General features: G+C 49.8%; 1 protein-coding gene across 2 annotated transcripts in view; it reads left to right on the top strand.

Annotated features, from left to right (window-relative positions):
• The first annotated feature begins 2,107 nt into the window (after positions 1-2,107).
• Positions 2,108-19,641, top strand: part of CNNM4 (cyclin and CBS domain divalent metal cation transport mediator 4) — a 36,696-nt gene continuing 19,162 nt past the window's right edge. For both annotated transcript variants that reach the window (XR_010934343.1, XM_067704257.1), the window contains exon 1: positions 2,108-3,601. Coding sequence is in view for 1 of the 2 variants with exons in the window: in XM_067704257.1 (XP_067560358.1) it covers positions 2,200-3,601 (1,402 nt within the window). In the remaining variant the exon portion in view is untranslated. The remainder of the gene's footprint in view (positions 3,602-19,641) is intronic.

The following is a 19,641-nucleotide window of genomic DNA, read 5'->3' as shown; positions in this document are numbered from 1 at the left end:
TTTCTGCTTTTCTTTCTTTCTTTCTTTTTGGCTGTGTTGGGTCTTCGTTGCTGCGCGCGGGCTTTCTCTAGTTGTGGTGAGCGGGGGCTACTCTTCATTGCAGTGCACGGGCTTCTCATTGCCGTGGCTTCTCTTGTTGTAGAGCACGGGCTCCAGGCGCGCAGGCTTCAGTAGTTGTGGCATGTGGGCTCAGTAGTTGTGGCTTGCGGGCTGTAGAGCTCAGGCTCAATAGTTGTGGTGCACGGGCTTAGTTGCTCCACGGCATGTGGGGTCTTCCCGGGCCAGGGCACGAACCAGTGTCCCTTGCATTGGCAGGCAGATTCTTAACCACTGCGCCACCAGGGAAGCCCTCTGCTTTTATTCTGTGTTGGCCAGTGCCCATCTGATTCTCCTGTTTTCTGAAAAACCGGCAGGCTGGACACTCACTATGGAATATGAAGTGAGGCATCTGCAAGGGGTCGCTTCAGGCTGGCCTAGCACACAGCATCCTCTACCCTTGCTAACAGGGCTTAGTTGAATCAGGCCTCTGCCACCATGCCTCTTCCTAAAACACTATATTATTGTTCCTCTCTGTTTAGTCTCCTTCCGGCTGGTATTGATTGTTGCTTTTATTGGCAAACAGTATACCGTAATAAAAATAAACACAAGTGTTTCTGCAGGGAGACAGTGAAATGGATTCTGTCTCCAGGGCTGGGAGAAAACTTGGTCCAAGACCCAGTGGTCAACCTGGTACCCGATCCTCCCGTCAGCACACCTCTGCAATTATAAGGATGTTTGTCTGTCTGTCTCCTTCTCCCTCACTGGATGGCAGCTGCGGTTGGTCTTTCCCCCCCACACCCTGAGTGCTTGGTGCTCAATTCATAGTTGCCGACTGACATCGAGGTAGGGCCGCCCAGGAAGCAGTCATTTCAGGGCTGGGCCTGGCGCTGCGTGTCTCAGCTTGTTTCCACAGGCAGCTGCCCCAGGGTCAGTCACCACAATTTGGGGTTAGGGGTTTAGTCCCAGCAGGGCAGATAATAACAGCAACAACAATAACAACAACAGCTGCATAGTCAAAGAACATTCACAGAGTTGTTCTGTCCTGTTCAGTGCCTAGGCCAGCTGTTCCCACAAGCTTAGTGGGATGCTGCTGTGTTACCATTCTTATCCCCATTTTACAGATGAAGAAAATGGGGCTGAGAGACATTCTAACTTGCCTTACCCAAAGTCACACAGGCCTGCTCTGAAGATAACAGTCTGGGTGGACTCTGATTTGTGCCTAGACTCAATTTCTTCATCTGTAATATGGAAATAATAACACTACCTCTTAGGGTTGTTGGTAAGATTAAAAAAATATTACGTACGTGTTTGTTTATTGCCGGTTTCCTATCCTAGACTGCAAACGCCAGGGGGCAGGAACTTTGGCTCATTCACTGCTGTACTGTTTGAGTCTGGAACAAATGACCGTAGTAGGTGCTCAATATTTGTGTCCTAAATGGAAACGACAGACCCTGGCCCTTCTATCTGCGGGTACATCCTACAGCTTCAGTTCCCCAGATTTTCCCTCCACTGGCCCCCGAAAGGAGACCTCGGGCCTGGGCCTGGGGAACCCACTTCTGGTCTTGGGACAAGGTGGGCAAAACCCCCGGGAGTTCCAGAACAATGCCGGTGGACTTGAAGACCTCCCTCAGGCCTATGCCCTCAGGTTCTCCTTTTCTTTTTTCATAGCAGAAAATCAATTTTCTCACAACGCGGTGCTGCTTCCGAGAGGTTCTTGCAGAGAAGGGCCACCGCCCCGAGCTTCAGATTTCTGGGGAAGGGAAAAGAGCCCAGCAACCAAGCCCAGTCTGGGCTGCGGAAGAGGAACTACGTGGTCGAGAGAGCAAGTCGGGGAGGAGGAGAGAAGGACCCGCCGAGAGAGCGGAAAGGCGTGCGAGGAGAAGGGCGGGGCGTGCGCTCGCCCGCGGCTCCCGCGCTCCCACACCGCCCCACCTTAAATGCCGGATCTCCTTAAGGGAGGGCGCTGGAGCCGCGCGCCAGGAGGCGGGGGCCTCCCATGCAAATGAGGGGCGTGGCGTGGCGTGGCAGGCGGGGCGCTGACCTGACGTCAGGCAGGCGGCCCGGGCAGTTGGCTCGGCGGCGGCGGAGCGGCAGGATCGGCGGCGTGAGAGGGGCTGCGCGGAGGGGCGCGGGGAGCGGCGGCGGCCGAGCCGGAGCAACATGGCGCCGGTGGGCGGGGGCGGGCGCCCGGGCGGCGGGCCGGCCCGAGGGCGCCTCCTCCTGGTGGCGCCGGTGCTGCTGGTGCTGCTGTGGGCGCGGGGGGCCCGCGGCCAGGGCGACCCCCAGCGGAGCGCGATCCTGGGCATGAGGCTGGCGAGCTGCAACAAATCGTGCGGGATGAACTCGGATGGCATCATCTTCGTGTCCGAGGGCAGCACGGTGAACCTGAGGCTGTACGGCCAGAGGCTGGGCTCCCTCTCCAGCAACCTGATCTCCTTCACCGAGGTGGACAACGCCGAGACCATCCACAACTCCACCAGCTGCCCCGAGCTCACCAAGGACCTGGTCGTCCAGAAGCTGGTCAACGTGAGCCGCGGGGACACGTCCGGGATGCTGGTGGTGCTCACTAAGTTCCTCCGGAGGAGCGAGAACATGAAGCTGTATGCGCTGTGCACCCGCGCCGGCGTGGACGGACCCTGGCAGAAGTGGACGGACAAGGACTCGCTGCTCTTCATGGTGGAGGAGGCTGGGAGGTTCCTGCCCCTCTGGCTGCACATCCTCCTCATTTTGGTGCTGCTAGTGCTGTCGGGCATATTTTCTGGCCTCAATCTGGGGCTTATGGCCCTGGACCCCATGGAGCTGAGCATCGTGCAGAACTGTGGCACTCAGAAGGAGAGGCGCTATGCCCGCAAGATCGAGCCCATCCGACGCAAGGGCAACTACTTGCTCTGCTCCCTGCTCCTGGGAAACGTGCTGGTCAACACCTCCCTCACCATCCTTGTAGATAACCTCATCGGGTCTGGGCTGGTGGCCGTGGCCTTCTCCACCATAGGCATTGTCATCTTTGGGGAGATTGTGCCTCAGGCCCTGTGCTCCCGACATGGGCTGGCTGTGGGCGCGAACACTATCATTCTCACCAAATTCTTTATGCTACTCACCTTCCCCCTCAGTTTCCCCATCAGCAAGCTCCTGGACTTTTTCCTGGGTCAGGAGATCCGCACCGTTTACAATCGGGAGAAGCTGATGGAGATGTTGAAGGTGACGGAACCCTATAATGACCTCGTGAAAGAGGAGCTGAACATGATCCAGGGGGCCCTGGAACTCCGGACCAAAACCGTGGAGGATATCATGACCCAGCTGCAGGACTGCTTCATGATCCGGAACGATGCCATCCTGGACTTCAACACCATGTCGGAGATTATGGAAAGCGGCTACACGCGCATCCCCGTGTATGAAGACGAGCAGTCCAACATCGTAGATATTCTCTACGTCAAAGACTTGGCCTTCGTGGACCCCGATGACTGCACCCCCCTCAAGACCATCACCCGCTTCTACAACCACCCAGTGCACTTCGTCTTCCATGATACCAAGCTGGATGCCATGCTGGAGGAGTTCAAGAAGGGTAAGGCCTGATGCAGCTCCCGCTTCACTCTTTGTGGTGTCGCGCGTATCCTTGCCTGGTTTGTGTCTGCTGATCTTAGCGTTCCATTTGCGTGACTCTGTGTCCCTTTGCTCAGCACCTCCTGTGCCTCTGAGGTGAACGGTACTCAGGGCCGCAGAAACAGTTCTTAAGCATCTGCTGTCTGCCAGGAACCGTGCTTTGCGCTTCAGGTGAATCAAAGCAGAGCAAGACACACTCACCCACCTGGGAGCCAGACAGAGGGAAGCTAATGCCTCAGAAGAGGCCAACACCAGGGCATGGAGATTAGGACAAGCACGTCTCACTGGGGTCAGGTGGGGAAAGGGTCGGGTGGGGAAGGGGCAGGTGAACTGGGAAAGCCTTCACAGGGGAGAGAACATTTGAGGAGAGCCTTGAAAGGTGGGGACACTTGGTACTTGAGGCAGAGGGAACCCCTCGAGCAGAGAAGCTGAGTTGGGGAGCAAAGGATGTGCTTGTGGCCCAGCAGGTGGTCCTGTTCCTGTGGGTACAGGCTCTGCTGATCACTGGTCAGTGGGGGAGAGACTGAGTCATCTGGGGCCTCAGGAAGAGCCTGAAAGTCAGGGCAGTCAGACTGCTGGAAGCTTGGAGCTCTGGAAGGTTTTGGAGCAGGGGAACAGTGTCCCTGGAGCTCCTGGCCCACAGAAGCTGAATTGGGAGGGCTCTGGTTGGCTCCCCACCCAGAGCAATGCCAAGTAACGCTTTGGACTATGCAGCAGAAGCAAGCCGATTAAGTTTTGGTTATTGTTCTGTCTTTCCCAGGCGCCAAACAGAAGCTTCCCTCCTGTGGTCTGCTGGGAATCTTCAGCGGGCCTTGCATTGCCTTGTGTTTTTTTCTCACATGGGTTCTTGGCCGATTTTCAGGTAGTTAGAGAGACACTCGGAGGGTTTACTCACCAGCCTCAGAGCTCAGGGCACACACCCCTTTCCTCACTTGCAACAAAACTTTTCTCCTACCTCTGCCACCCCAAAGCCTTCAGAGTGACAGTAAACAAACCAATTATGGAGTAAAACCCTCCTAGGCCAAAGGGAGAGAGGAGGCAGAAAGGGAAGGTCTTTATAAAGGAATGGAGGAAGAGGGGGAGGGACCTTATCCTAAACCTGGGGACTTGGCTGTGTTTCCCATTGGTGGAACTCCCTCTGGCTGAGGGCTTCTAGCTTCTAGCTGGGAGCCAGCGCCCAGACCCTTTTCAGTCATTTCTGGAACCGAGAGTGGAGGAGAGCTTGAACTGGCTTGAATCAGTGGGTGATGGAGTGGGTTTGGGAGGAGCTGGCCTGGCAAGGATGCTGGGGTCGGGGTCAGGGCCAGGTACCTTCCCTTTTTCAGTTTGAAAGACTGAATCTCAGCGTCAGAGCTGAGGAGGACTTGAGTGGGAGACAGCCCAGTAAGGCCGTCTCGCTGCAGAGGGACCCGTGGTGACGGCACAGCCTGGGGGGAGCTTCGGGGTCTGAACAGAAGAGCACTGAGGATTTGTGCCCCACCCCACCCTGCAGCCTCGAGGCCCAGAGGACCTCTCCCATGTTGCTTGGTCGGGAACCGGGTTAGGACTCAGCAGGGCAGCTTCCTCCTTACCACCTCGATGGTCTTTGGGACTGTTGCTGGTGACACGCCCGACAAGCATCGTTCAGCCCACATCTGGATCCAACCTGTATGGACTGGCTTGGTCAGGCTTCTCAGCCCCTGATCAGCAGGGTGGGAGCTTCCTGGGTCTCGGCAGGGCCACCTTTGGACTCAAAAAAATAAATAAATAAAAAAAATAAGGTACCGCTTCCTGAAGCTGAGGAAGCAGAGCTAGCATCTCTCAGGCCAGAGCACTGCTGCGTGGGGCTCTGCAGATGCACATTTTAGTCCACTGGACTCTCCTCCGTAACAGGCTTGCAGCCTGAGACTGAGGCCTGGAGGGGGTGCTGGTAATTCCATGGGAACACAGGCACAGTCTGCCCTGTGCAGTGTGAGGCCCTGGAGATGCAAGTGTGAGGGATGGTCACACCATCACTTCCTTGTTCGTTGCCATGCTGGGCTCCCCGCAGTGTGACCTCTGGCAGATCTTTCCATCTGGCATCTACCTTTTCAGTCTGAGGCCCTCCAGGACGCGGCAAACGCGTAGTGTACACCTGCAACGTAAAGGATTTTCTTTACAAATCTGGTGTTTGGAAGGCTCCTTTTTTAGCTAAGAAAACCCACCAAGCCAGGTTAACACAGCCAGCAGCATCATCAGCACCAAAATCGGGGCCAGGGTGCCTGCTAGTCTAGCCGAGGGTCTTTTCTGCGCCTCAGGGGACTCTTTGGCACCTCCTTCACCTCACCTTCAGGTGAGGGTCCTGAATTCTGCCAGAGTCTTTCCGCTGCTGGTGTGAAATCCTCTTTTCAGGTCATTTTATCTCCACCTTACCCGCCAGCATTATAAGCTCCCTGAGGGTTGGGATCATGCCTTATTAGTGTTTTCTCCACTCAGTTGCTAGCAAAGAAATTAACAGTAAATGTTTCTTAAACGATGAATGAGCAACAAGCGAATGGCTGTCTCTGGCAAGCCCTGCTAGCCTTGCTGGCCTTGAGGACACTCCCACCCTAGAGCCTTTGCCCTGGCTGTTCCCTCAGGCAGGAATGTTCTTCCTAGACTTTGCATGGCTTACTCTCCCCTCCCTCGGGTCTGCTTCAACTTCACCTTCTCAGTGAGGCCTTCCTGTCACCCTAGTTAAAACTGTAACCCCCTTCCCACCCTGACCTTCCTGATCTACCCAGACCTACCCTGTGCTCATTTTTCTTTTTCTCATACTACTTTCTAACAACTGTACAATTTACCAGTTTACTTTGTTTTTTATTGTCTGTCTCTTCCCACTAGAATGTCAGTTCCAAAGGGCAGGGCTCTAAGTTCTGTTCACCAATATATCTCTGGCACGTAACATGGTTCTTGGCACATAGTAAGACCTCAATAAAAAGTCACTGAATGAAAGAATGACCTGTCAGCTTTGAGAGAGAATTATCCGCATTCCAGAAGTGTTAGAATTTTGACGAGCTGATAAGGACTAAAGAAAAATGGGTGTGTTGTGCTGTTATCCAGGGACTTGACATTTCCAGCTGCCCCAGGAAAGCCAGGAGGCGCTCCTGCAGTGACACGTGTATCAGAGGTTCAGGTCAGGGACTGAAAAGCAGAGTGTGGAGTCTTGGTTCTCCTTCCCTGTGCCTCAGGTTCTCAGTGAATAAGCGGTCTTTGACCATCAAGAGCTGACGTGGCTTCACTCATTAGTGGGAGTCATGAATATGCTCCCACACACTTAGAGACAGGCTCAGAGAGTCACTGCAGGCCTGGGGGCGCTGAGCTTCGCCTAGGGACCAAAGCAACGAGGTGACAGCTTCCCAGCCGCTTCTGCCTTCCAACTCAAGGCAGCTGTCACTGTTTACTGAACCCTGTGCTATGTGCAAGACACGATGCCTCGTGCTGCAGGCTCTCAGGAGTAAGACCCACTAATTGGTGAGAGCTGTGAGGCCACTGAGAGGCTCCTGCAATTTGAACCTTGGTCCTTCCACTTAAACCTCGTCTAGAATGTTCGCAGTACTGGGAGTTTTGGTTGAGTTTGGCTACAGCTCGAAATCTTAAAATGAAGCTTCCCTGGGCTGCTCCTGGCCCTGCTGTGTTTTTCCTTCACCACAGATGCTCCCCCAGACTCTGGAAGCACAGTGATGAAAGAACTCTCCACTTGAGAGTTTGGAAGCTCCGCCCCTCATTGAAACCCACCCTCCAGCTTCTGCTGTGCCCCTCCCTCCCCCTCCCTCCGGGGCATTCCTGCCTGTCCCAGGTGTTCAGCTCTTCTTTAGTCTTTGGTCACTGACCCCTGGGGTAACCTTGCACCTATTACTGCTCCTCATAGACAGTTAGTGAGTTATATTTTGGAGGGAAAAAGCTAGAAATAATTTCTCGAAAACTCCTCCCATATTTCCAGCTATGTCACATCACATTTTCCCCACCTGCTTAATATTATTCCTGAAACAACTTTATACAGGCTGGACAGAACACTGCATAATTTTTGCATTTGCTTTGGGTTCCTCCCGTCTGGTACACCTTAAGTATCTTATTTCCCTCCACCTGCTTGTTCTTTTCATTTGTTCAACAAACATCTAACTTTTGGAAGCCTGTGTGTCAGACGGTGTGCTAGCTTTTGGGAGTCAGAGGACTAACACAGCCCTGTTCACAGCAGCCGCTGTCTACCAGGGAGACAGGTAGGCACGGTGGGACCCGGGAAGGCCTAGGGCTCCAGACGCTTCTGCAGTCAGAATGACAGAGCCCAGTGATTATTAGTCGGGGTGGGAAGTAGTTGTGAACATCTGAGGGTTTTGCCTGGGATTCAGGTTGATGATGTTGTCATTTGATGGGAGTGGGCAGAGGAGGGAAGCAGAGCCAGTTTGGTGAGGGCGGAGGGAGGGGTGGTGCTAAATAATAACGGTGTCACCCTTTATCAGACTTCTGTGCCCAGCATTGTGTGCACCAGAGCACCTGTCGCTTCAACGAATGTCCGACTGCCTAGATATTCTGTTCAAACGCAGATGAGAACTCAGTGGGTTTGGGGTGCGGCCCAAGGGTCTGCCTTTCTGACAAGCTCTCCGATGATGCCCGTGCTGCTGGCCCTGGACCACCCCAAGCAGCACGAGGGTGCAGTCCATCCAGGCAGGTATGCGGGGGAAGTGGCACGTGGGGCTCGGGAGTGAGGCGGGGACCCGGCTGAAAGGTTTGGGAGCCAACTGAGAGCAGGCAGAGCGTGTGAGGCATGGAGAAGCCTGGCCCAAGCGGCTCTCTGGCGAGATGAGAAAGAGCCATGCAGGCCTGGTTTGGGGAGCCTCCTGGGAAGGTCGCATAGGGCGAGTGCTGAGCCCAGCTGTGGGATGGGACAGTGGTCACGAGGTTCTGGGAGAGGGCGGCCTCCAGAGTGGAGAGCGAAGGCAGCTCTACACCTGATCTCGGACAGCTCCACCTGGAAACACTCTTGAACTGAGCTGGTGATCTGATCTCAAGAAGATTCCCCCGGGGCAAGTATATCTGAGCGAGTGACAGGAGCTGCCTGTTGGGTCAGAGATGCCAGCGGAGCAACTGACAAAACACTGGCCAGGCTGCTGCTCACTTTCTCTTCAGTGTGGTGTGTGTGCAGCCCGTGCGCCAGCTTCCATAGAGGAGCCAGAGCTGAGAGCACCTCACCCATCTTCTATTTACAGATCTCTTCCTAAAGCTATTATTTGTGTACTGGAAGGCTCTGCCTTACGGCCAGGCCCTAATAAGAGCTTCTTAGATCTTTACTTGTCAAAAGTCTTGTATTTCTAATTCAAAAGACCAGCTCTAGAGTTTTCCTGGACTTCTCTGGTCAGGACAGGTGGTACTGTACAGATGTTTAATATGGAAAACAGTGCACAGAAACACAAAACCACACTTCTCCTGTGTCCTGCAGGAGAAATGGATAGGGGCAGGGGACCCTCCGGAAGCCGGAGCCTTGCTTGTCTTGTCAGTAGAAATCTGACATTTCAGCTGGATCTTCGAGGGGGAATAGACACAGTACTTTTCCTGTCTGTGCCTCTTGTTCTGGGAGCACTTGGACGAGACCAAAGGGTGAGAAATGAGCTTCTCAGTCCTTGGTGCCCCGACTTTGGGGGAAACTGCTTCTGCATATGTGACCGCCTCTCAGTTCTTTCCAGAGGGGCTGGGAGGGGCCACCACTGTGTGCCCGTCTCCCGAGGTAGTGCTGTCCTGCTGATGAACCAGGTAACTGAACAGCTAGGATATCCTTGAGGGAAAGGAGTGGTGCCTCGCATGACGTTTTCCTGCCAGTCTGTCTCCTCGAAGGCAGGGGCCGCAAGCCTGTTTATCAGACACTCTCTAAGAGGGGAGTGTGCCTAGAGGGGGAGGGCGGACCGGACCCTTATGTCGCTGACTTGGTGATTGATTTTAGGGGAGCCCCCTGGTTCCTTCAGCCCAGCCTGCGGGGAGGGACAGCTTGCCTTGCCTGTCCTAGGGCTGGCTCTCTCTTTCTGCCTTCCTTTGGCCTTAGGGAGTTTTGAGTCCTGCAGAACTTCTCAGGAGAACTTGCCAGGAGGATGTGAGGGTTATGGAATTTCCTAGAGGTGCCCAAGGTGGCCCTCAGTTAAGAGGACGGGGAGCAGCTTCCTGGTGCTGTTGCTGCCGTTTGATCCAGTCCTCTCCCCTTGTTCTCCGAGCCCCTCCATCTGCCATTGGGCACAGCTGCCCTATGACAGGGTGCTCTCCTGTCCTGAACCTCGGGTTACCCCTCTCATCACACCCGAGCGTCCCAGGACATCCATCTGTAAAAGGCTTTGTGGCTACAGAAAGGACTCCTGGCTCATTTCATAGACTGGATTCTGGACTACTTACTGTATTCCTTTTCCATTTATTAGGGAATTTCTTTTCCTTAATGTTAATTAAAAAGACCTACATATCATCATCAGAACCTTTGAAAACAGGCAGAAATCAAAACCAAACAATCCAGAAGCCTGTGACTTAGAAAGAAGCACTTTTTTTTTTTTTTTTTTTGCGGTACGCGGGCCTCTCACTGCTGTGGCCTCTCCCGTTGCGGAGCACAGGCTCCGGACGCGCAGGCTCAGCGGCCATGGCTCACGGGCCCAGCCGCTCCGCGGCATGTGGGATCTTCCCGGACCGGGGCACGAACCCGTGTCCCCTTCATCGGCAGGCTGACTCTCAACCACTGCGCCACCAGGGAAGCCCCAAGAAGCACTTTTAATATTTTAATTTACTTTGATAACTTTTTAGAAAGTTAATCTTTTTTTTTTTAAAGTTTAAAAAATCTTGTAACAAGACAACAGGCTCAAAATCATTTTCATTTTTTTTTTTTTCATTTTCATTTTTACAGCCATGCTCTCTCTCATTAGCTGCCCTTACGTGTTTTCACATTGAAATCACTGTCTACGTACAATTTTGTGCTCTGCTTTTTGGAACACAGTTTAGATCGGTTCTTCAGATTTCTCCTCTGATAAGAAGTGAAATCCCTTTTTATCCCTGGGATTCTTAGGGGGAGTGTCTAGGAGGATTTCCACAGACTGAGGGCTGGGCTGCGTTCTGTGGCTGACAAGGTGAGCCCAGAGGGCTGGGGTGTGCAGCCGCCAGCCTGTTTCGTTGGGGGTTAAACCTAGGGTTGCTGGAACATTCCCCAGACGTTATAGCCAGAGTCTCTTCCCTGCTGCAGGGCCTATTTACCGTGACCTGGGCAGGGTTCTCGAAAGACTGGTTTCACCGGGCTCTCTGGAACGCCTGGTCTCTGGCCAGCTGGCAGCCAGGAGCCTTGGTTGGAAGGAAGCCTCCCTCCCGCAACCCCTTGCCCCGCCCCAGGCAGGCTCATTCCCACACCTACATCCACACCAACAAACACCCACATCCACACACGCGCACACACACGACCCCACACCTACATCCACACCCACAAACACCCACGTCCACGTACTCACACACACGGCCCCACACCTATATCCACACCCACAAACACCCACGTCCACACACGCACACACACGACCCCACACCTATATCGACACCCACAAACACCCACACCCACACACTCACACACATGACCCCACACCTACATCCACACCCACACACCCCCACGTCCACACACGCACACACATACATGCACACATACGCACCCACCTACCCACTCACACACAGGCAGGCTCAGTCCCACACACACTCAGGCATCCTTTTACACGCTGTTACCCACACCCACCGGCAGACAGACACACAGATTTATCCATTCCAGGCAGGCGCTCCCTCTCCTCTCTCTCTCTCACACACACACACACACACACACACACACACACGCGTGCGCGCGCGCACATATGCACAGTCACCTAGAGTCCTGCTTTAAATGCACGTCCGTCTCTCATCAAACTTTCTCGAGAGTAAGTTTAAAAAGGGAGCACACGCTTGTGCAGTGGAGTTCATTTTGTAAAAGGCTCAAAATAGTGACTGACTTTTGGGCTCAGAGAAATTGCTCTTTGGTGGCTGGTGAATTGGTCATCCACATGAATGACAGCACCCAACCCGGAGGTTGTGGGGAGGACAGAATGAGGTAGGGCACGTACGGGGCTCAGCTCAGCGCCTGGCACCATGTTGTCGTGCAATAAATGTCAGCTGTTTTAAAAATTATTGTTATTACGATCCCAAAGCTACCCCCATTGGTGTTGACACCCGCTTGGGCCACGGTGGTTCTCACATACTGGCTTGGGTGGCAGCTGCCCCACTGTCTGGGCGTGGTGTCTTTCTTGGAATTATGAATACATTGAGGTCAAAAGAGCCTGCTATATAATTGCACGCTAATTCAGATGGCATCTTATCTGGACCCTAGCATGTATGTTAAGGGTAACAGAAGCCAGAGCTTAAGAAAAAAAAAGTCCAGAAAAGTAACTTAAAACTGAGGAGATGCTCCTCATTCAGTTATTTGTTTCCCACACGTTGGGAAAAGTTCAGGCAGCCGTCCTGATGGCCAGCGCCTTTGTGTGCAGAAGCACGGCCTGGGGGTCGCTGCTCTGGGGAGATGTCTGGGAAAGGAGCGTGGCCACATTTACCAGCTGCACCTCTATGTGGGTTCTTTCATTTCAGGATCCACCAGTCACCTGTCCTCCCTGGTGCCCCAGTTAGGGAGGCAAGAGGCTGTGATAGAAAAGCAACAGGAACAAGAGGAGGATCCAAGGGACTGAGGCTCCCCAAGAGGCCCAGTCTCCCCAGAAATGCCCCAGACCCAAGCTGTGGAAGAGGGTAGAGCAGGGATCGTTAAAGAAGGAAGAAATGCCTTCATGACTGGTTAGCCTTTGTTGAGTACTGAATTCAAGCACTGTAGACAGGGAACCGAGGCTCAGAGAGGCTGAGAATCTTTCATTCTCAGCCACATGACAGCTAAGTGGCCACCCCAGACTGCTCCCCTCCACGGGCCAAGCCCTTGACTGCTGTTCTGTGTCACTTCTCAGGGGGGTTGTAGGTATTGAGAAAGAGACCAGAAGATTGGCATATTCCAGTAACCCCAGGCTAGAAAATTTACTGTCAGTTCTACATTAAAAAAAATTGAGATATAATTGACATTACATTATATCAGTTTCAGGTATAAAACAAAATGATTTGCTGTATGTGCATGTTGTGAAGTGGTCATTGCGATAAGTCTAGTTAACATCCATCACCACACATAGTTACAAAAATTTTTTTCTTGTGATGAGAACTTTTAAGGTCTACTCTCTTAGCAACTTTCAAATAGACAATACATATTATTTATTAACTATTTACTATAGTGCTCATGCTATACATTACATCCCCAGGACTTATTTAAAACCCCGCCCCTCCCCTCCCCATCCCCCCCCAATTTTAAGGACTTATAACTGGAAATTTATACCTTTTGACCACCTTCACCTGTTTTGCCCAACCTCTCACTTTCGGCAACCACCTAGATTTGTTCTATTTTTTATTTTTTTTAATTTATTTATTTTATTTATTTTTGGCTGCATTAGGTCATCGTTGCTGCGTGTGGGCTTTCTCTAGTTGCGGCGAGCGGGGACTACTCTTCGTTGCGGTGCGCGTGCTTCTCATTGTGGTGGCTTCTCGTGTTGTAGAGCACGGGCTCTAGGTGCACGGATTTCAGTAGTTGTGGCACGTGGGCTCAGTAGTTGTGGCTCGCGGGCTCTAGAGCGCAGGCTCAGTAGTTGTGGCACATGAGCTTAGTTGCTCCGCGGCATGTGGGACCTTCCTGGACCAGGGCTCGAACCTGTGTCCACTGCATTGACAGGCGGATTCTTAACCACTGTGCCAGCAGGGAAGCTCCTAGATTTGTTTTAAAGTAAAGTTTCTGTTGAAGCAAAGTGCTTAAATCATAAGTATTCAGCTTGCTAGTTTTCACAAAGGAGCACCCTTGTGTAAATACGTCTTAGCTCAAGAAATAGAACATTATCAATATCCTAGAAGCCCCCTGCACACCCTCCCAGTTACTGCCCCTGCCCCCCAAATCATCATGGGTCAATTTTTTCTGTTTCTGAACTTTTATAAGTGAATCGTATAGTATATACTCTTATGTCCGGGTCCTTCTGCTCAACATTAAGGTTATGAACTTTATGCATGTTGCTTGTAGCTGTAGTTCATTCTCTTCTCGTTGCTGTATAGTATTCCATGATAAAAACACACCACCATGGTACTGTTGGTGGACGTTTGGATTGTTTCCACTTTGAGAGTCTTACAAATAATGCCACTAAGAACACTCTTGGCATGTCTTCTGGTGACTATATGTAGCCAGTTCTGCTGGGAATATGTCTGGGAGTAGAAATGCTAGGGCATCGTATAGGCATAGAGGAGACAGTTTTCCAAAGTGCTTGTATCTGTTTCCACTCCTATGCTCACAACTCTGGTATTGTTGGCTCTTTATTTATTTTATTTTAGTTAACCCATCAGGTAGGTGTGTGGTAGTATCTCATTGTGATTTTAATATAGATTTCCCTAGTGACTAATGATGCTGAGCACGTTCTCATCTGCTTCTCATCCATTGTGGTGGTTAGTGCTTTTGATTCCCCGTTGAAGATTCTTTGCCTATATGAAAGGCAGGAAGCTAGAATCCTGTGTTATCTTCTGGAAGCTGTATTGTTTACCTTAGCGATCTATAATCCTTCCGGAATTTATTTTTATTTATTATTTATTTATTTTTTGCGGTACGCGGGCCTCTCACTGTTGCGGCCCTTCCCGCCGCCGAGCACAGGCTCCGGACGCGCAGGCCCGGCGGCCATGGCTCACGGGCCCAGCCGCTCGCGGCACGCGGGATCTTCCTGGACCGGGGCACGAACCCGTGTGCCCTGCATCAGCAGGCGGACCCTCAACCACTGCGCCACCAGGGAAGCCCTATTTTTGTTTTTGATGTGTTACAGGTCAAGATTCTTTTTTTAAAAAATCCATATGGATGTCCAACTACTTCAGTAGAACTCATTGAAAGGACTGTCCTTTCCTCACTGAACCATGGTATATCTGCAGGTCTGGACCCTCTTCCATTGGTCTCTTTATTTTTCCTTGTTCCAATACTCATTGACATAATTGCAGTACTTTTACAGTAAGCTTTGGTACCTGATAATGTTCAATACTTTGTTCTTTGTTCTTCAAGATTGTCTTGACTATTCTTAACCTTTTTTGCCTGGGAATTTTATGGAATTGCATTGACTCTATAGATAACTTGAAGACTTGACATCTTTATAGTAATGAATCTTCCAGTCTACAAACATGGTTACCCCTCCATTAGTTCATGCTCTCTTAATTTCTTTCAATAATATAGTCATTTTCTGTGTAGAAGTCTTACACTTCTTTTCTTGATTTATTGCTAGGTATTTGGTGATTTTAAGCAGTGTCTTTAAAGTTTTATTTTTCATTTGTTTGTTACAGATTGTTCCAACCAGGGTGTATTGCAGTTCAGTTCTGGTGCCAACCACCTGGCATTAGCATCAGTCCCCATGGGTGTAGGGGCTCAGTCCTCCAGAGACGGCTCTCACCTCAGATGCCAGCCTCAAGTGGGGTCCCCTCCACCTGTGTACATCTGACCAACTGGCTATACACTCAGGGGTTTTCATGACTCCCCCTTAGGTTTGATAATTCGCTAGAATGGCTCACAGAACTCAGGAAAGTGCTACACTGACGATTACAGTTTTATTTTAAAGAACGTACCTAGGATGGGGTCTGTCAGAGGGACAGGGAGCTTCCATGCCCTCTCCCTCTGGAGCCAGAGTGTGTCACCCTCCTGGTACATTGGTGTGTTCACCAACCTGGATGCTCCACTGAGCTCTGGGATCCAGAGTTTTTATCATCAGGACTTCCTTAGCATATGCTTGATTAAGCCATTGGCCTTCCCTGGAGGTATGGCCTTTTGTGCCCTCTTCAGTTTAACTGGTGACCATCTCCAGTCTCTCTAGGGTCCCACCTAGAGTCATCAACATTATTATTATTATTTTTGGCTCCTCCCCGAAACTTGTGGGATCTTAGTTCTCCGACCAGGGAGCGAATCCGGGCCCTCAGCAGTGAGGGCCCGGGGTCTTAACCACTGGACCGCCAGGGAATTCCCTAGAGTCGTCTTATTAACATCACAAAGACACTCCTGTCACTCAGGAAATCCAAGGGTTTTGGAAACTCTGTGACAGGAACTAGGGTCAGAGACCAGCTATATTCACAAGGATAGAGAAATGTAGTTAATTTTTGTATAGTGACTCTGAATTCATTGACCTTGCCAAACTGACTATTTAATTCAAATAGTTTATTTTAGATTCTTTTGGCTTTTTTACACATATAATTATGTTGCCTATGAATAATGGCAATTTTATTTATTTACTGCTAAACTTTATACATTTTATATCTTGTTCTTGCTTTTTTCACTGCCTAGGACATATAGGATCATGTTGACCTGGTGACAGTGGGCATTCTTGTTTAAATATCTGCTGAGATGATTGAATGATTAATCTCCTTTTTTTCTCAATTATGCTGATTGATTTTTGAACGTTAACCCTTAGATATTTGTTGTATAACTGGAATAAACCTGACTTAGCCGTGATGTATTCTTTTTACGCGTCATTGGATTTGACTTGCCAATATCTTTGTTTAGAATTTTGGCATCTACGTTAATGAGAGAGAGAGGCCTATAAGTATTTCTTCTGCCATTAAAAAAAACATTGAGGAAGATATTATTACAAGGTATCCCCGTTAGGTTTTTGTTTGCTTGTTTGTTGTGGCAGGAAAAATAATTGCCTTATAATTGAGTCCTTTTCCCTCTTTTAACTAATATTTCAGTTTAGGCGAGCAAATTTGAATGTAGCAAGTAATTATCTCACCCTCTCCCTCCCCGTTTCCTGCTTCTCCTTCAGACAACCAGTATAAGCGTCTTACATCACCGGCAATGTTGCTGCAGTTTTTCTCCTTCTTTAGGGTTTTTTTTTCTTTTCTCCTTCAGATTTTGATATCAAGGTCTAGAATGATTTTAACAGTTTACAAATTATTTGGAAACGTGTATGATTACCAGGAACCAACTGGGCTTCACCAATGGAAACAGAACAAAACCCCCTTTTTTTTTTTGTGACGGGGGATAGGATTACTAGGTTAGTTCAGGAGAAAACTAGTCCCAGACTTAATGTTATCTTGAGGTTAACATTTAAGAGAATTTCCTATTATATCTTCATGAGTAACATGCAACATGTGGGCTCATTAACAGTGGTCCAGTTTTTAGGTTGATTTGCCCGTAGATTATTAGCTGGTTGCACAAACAGATCCAAAAGAGCAGATGCCTCTGAAGGCAGTAAGTGTGCTGAGTCTGTGAGCGGTCCTGCGGGGAGTGGTGAGGAAGGGGCTTCTCCTCAGGGGTGGGGGCTGGGGCGGGAGGCCAGATGGCCAGGAGCTGGGATTCCAGGGGGAAAGGCCAGGGGAGCTCCTGAGACCAGAGGACGGGTGGAAAGAGAGAGAAGCAGTTTGCTGGAAGGGTCCAAAGTCAAAAGGAGGCTGGTGGTGCCTTCCTCCACTCACAGGCATGTCAGCCGGGCCAGCGCCTTCTCTGCACTTTATTTCTTTCCACTGTGTAATGTAGCTCTAGTTCTCTGTGTTCCTCTCCACCCTCCGCACCATCCCTGGCTGTGTCCTCCAGGAGAGGTTTCCACATCTCTGAGGACCAAGACACCAGCAGTTGGTCTGAGCTCACTCCTTAGATAACTTAAGAAACTTAAAAAAAACCCCAAAAAACCCTCTCCTTTGAGCCAGGTATTCCCCTTCTAGAAATCTATCTTAAGGACATGGAGATAGATCCAAATATATTTATTACGAGGATTTTCATATTGGCAGAAAAAGGGGAAGGGCACAGTTTAAGAGCCCAATGGGGCTTGAGATTATGTACACATGTGTGCAATGAAATATTATCAGGCCATTCAATTTTTACAAATATTTCTATGACATGGGCAAATACAAAGAATGCAAACTATTTAAAAAACGGAGTACAAGGGCTTCCCTGGTGGCACAGTGGTTGAGAATCTGCCTGCTAATGCAGGGGACACAGGTTCGAGCCCTGGTCTGGGAAGATCCTACATGCCACGGAACAACTAGGTCCGTGAGCCACAACTACTGAGCCTGCGCGTCTGGAGCCTGTGCTCCGCAACAAGAGAGGCCACGACTGTGAGAGGCCCGCGCACCGCGATGAAGAATGACCCCCGCTTGCCACAAGTAGAGAAAGCCCTCACACAGAAACGAAGACCCAACACAGCCAAAAATAAAAATAAATAAATTAAAAGAAGGCTCAACATTAAAAAAAAAAACAAAAAAAAACGGAGTACAAAACTATTTACATTATGATCCAATTTGTGGAGAAAACATATAATATTTTATCTATGTATGTTAATTTTAAAAGACCAAAGAAAACAAGCAGTTACCAGTACTTATCTTTGGAAGGTAGGATTAAAAGTGATCTTAATTTCCTTCTTTCTACTTTTGTTACCACAATCAGAAAAAAAAACATGTAAAAATTAGTTAGATGTAAAAAAAAAAATTACAAGAAAATTGGGGAAGTTAGAGTGCTGACTGTTGATAGTCTTAAGGAATTATATGTTTGGGTGTGATGATACTGTTGTGGTTTTGTTTTTTTAAAGGGTCCTTAACTTTTAGAGATACTCACCAAAATGCTTGGGTAAAAGTTACAGATGTTTACAGATAAGATCTGGGATTTCCTTCATAATAAACCAGTGGAGCTGGTGGGGTGAAAGAGGAAACAGGATTGGCCAGAGGAGTTGTTAATTGTTTAAGGTAGGTGAAGGGTGTAATGATATTATTTCCTCTCCTTTTGTATAGGCTTTTATTTTCCATCATAAAAGGTTAAAAATTAGAGACTACTAGTTAACTGAAAAATCAAAGCCGTGAAGACCTGTCCTGAGAATTAGAGAACAGTCTTAGGGTTCCCCCACATCCATTTGTCAACAGCTTGACCCCAGGGGCGCTTGGGTTAAAAGAAGGCTATTTGGAGAAGTCCCATTTCTGAATCCCAGCTTGCTCACCTCCTCACAGTGCTATTCTGGGCAGGACCTCTCTGAGCTGGGGTTTCCTCCTGTGAAGAGTGGGGTTGGTCGTAGGAGATGCTCTGATGAGGGGAGGGGAAGGGCGGGACAGCACCCTGCCCTCCTCCCCCAAAAGTGCTCGCCCTGACTGCTCAGTGCCTGGGGGGAAGTAGACCCTGAGGGGGGACACCCAAGCGTCTATGTCTACGGTGCAAAGGGACAGCGAAGGTGTGGCCACCTTTTCAAGGCTGTTTTAAACAGAGCTCTTTAAACTTTTTTGATTGTGGACCCTATTAGGAAAAAAATTTTTTTTAGTTTGTATCTCCATTCATTCAAAAATTATATACATGTACTGTTTTTCTAATACATATATTATAAAACAAAAACAATTTTAAAGAAGTAAAAATGGAATAACCATTATTTTAAAATGTCTTGCTAATAGTTATCACTTCCTATTATCTCTAGCACACACTTTCATATACTTTCTCAAGGCACAAAATACCCTTTTGCTGGGATTCATCATTACTGACAGTGGCTGGACGTCTGTGTTTCACATAGTTTTTCTTTGTTTTGAATCATTTTGGCCAGTCACTCAGCCCTGACTCCATCCTTACTGATTTTCCCCCAATGCTGGTTGAGGCAGCAGGTGGTGAGAAGGGCAGCTTTGGCCTTTGTTGGCATCTGTGCTCTTCATTCTGGGATTTCCTTGCCCAGACAGTTGTTAAGCAACTGTCCATTTTGCGAGCTTTGCTTTGGTCCCGTGTACTCCACGTCGTGTGTAAACCCCTGTCTGCACTGGCTCCCAGTCTGCTGGAGTATGAGTGAGTGTGTATGTGCAGGACATCCGGAGCCCCGTGGTCACCTGCGGTGACTGGTGACCAGCTGGCTTGCAGGCCTGGTCCAGGCCCACCCGTGGTCAGTCTGTGTAGAAACAAAAGCTAAAGTTGCTTATTTATCTTGGATTAAA

Source organism: Pseudorca crassidens, chromosome 14, assembly GCF_039906515.1.
Source record: "Pseudorca crassidens isolate mPseCra1 chromosome 14, mPseCra1.hap1, whole genome shotgun sequence".
NCBI lineage: Eukaryota > Metazoa > Chordata > Mammalia > Artiodactyla > Delphinidae > Pseudorca > Pseudorca crassidens.
The sequence above is the reverse complement of the archived record's forward strand: the minus strand, read 5'-3'. Positions and strand labels throughout refer to the sequence as shown.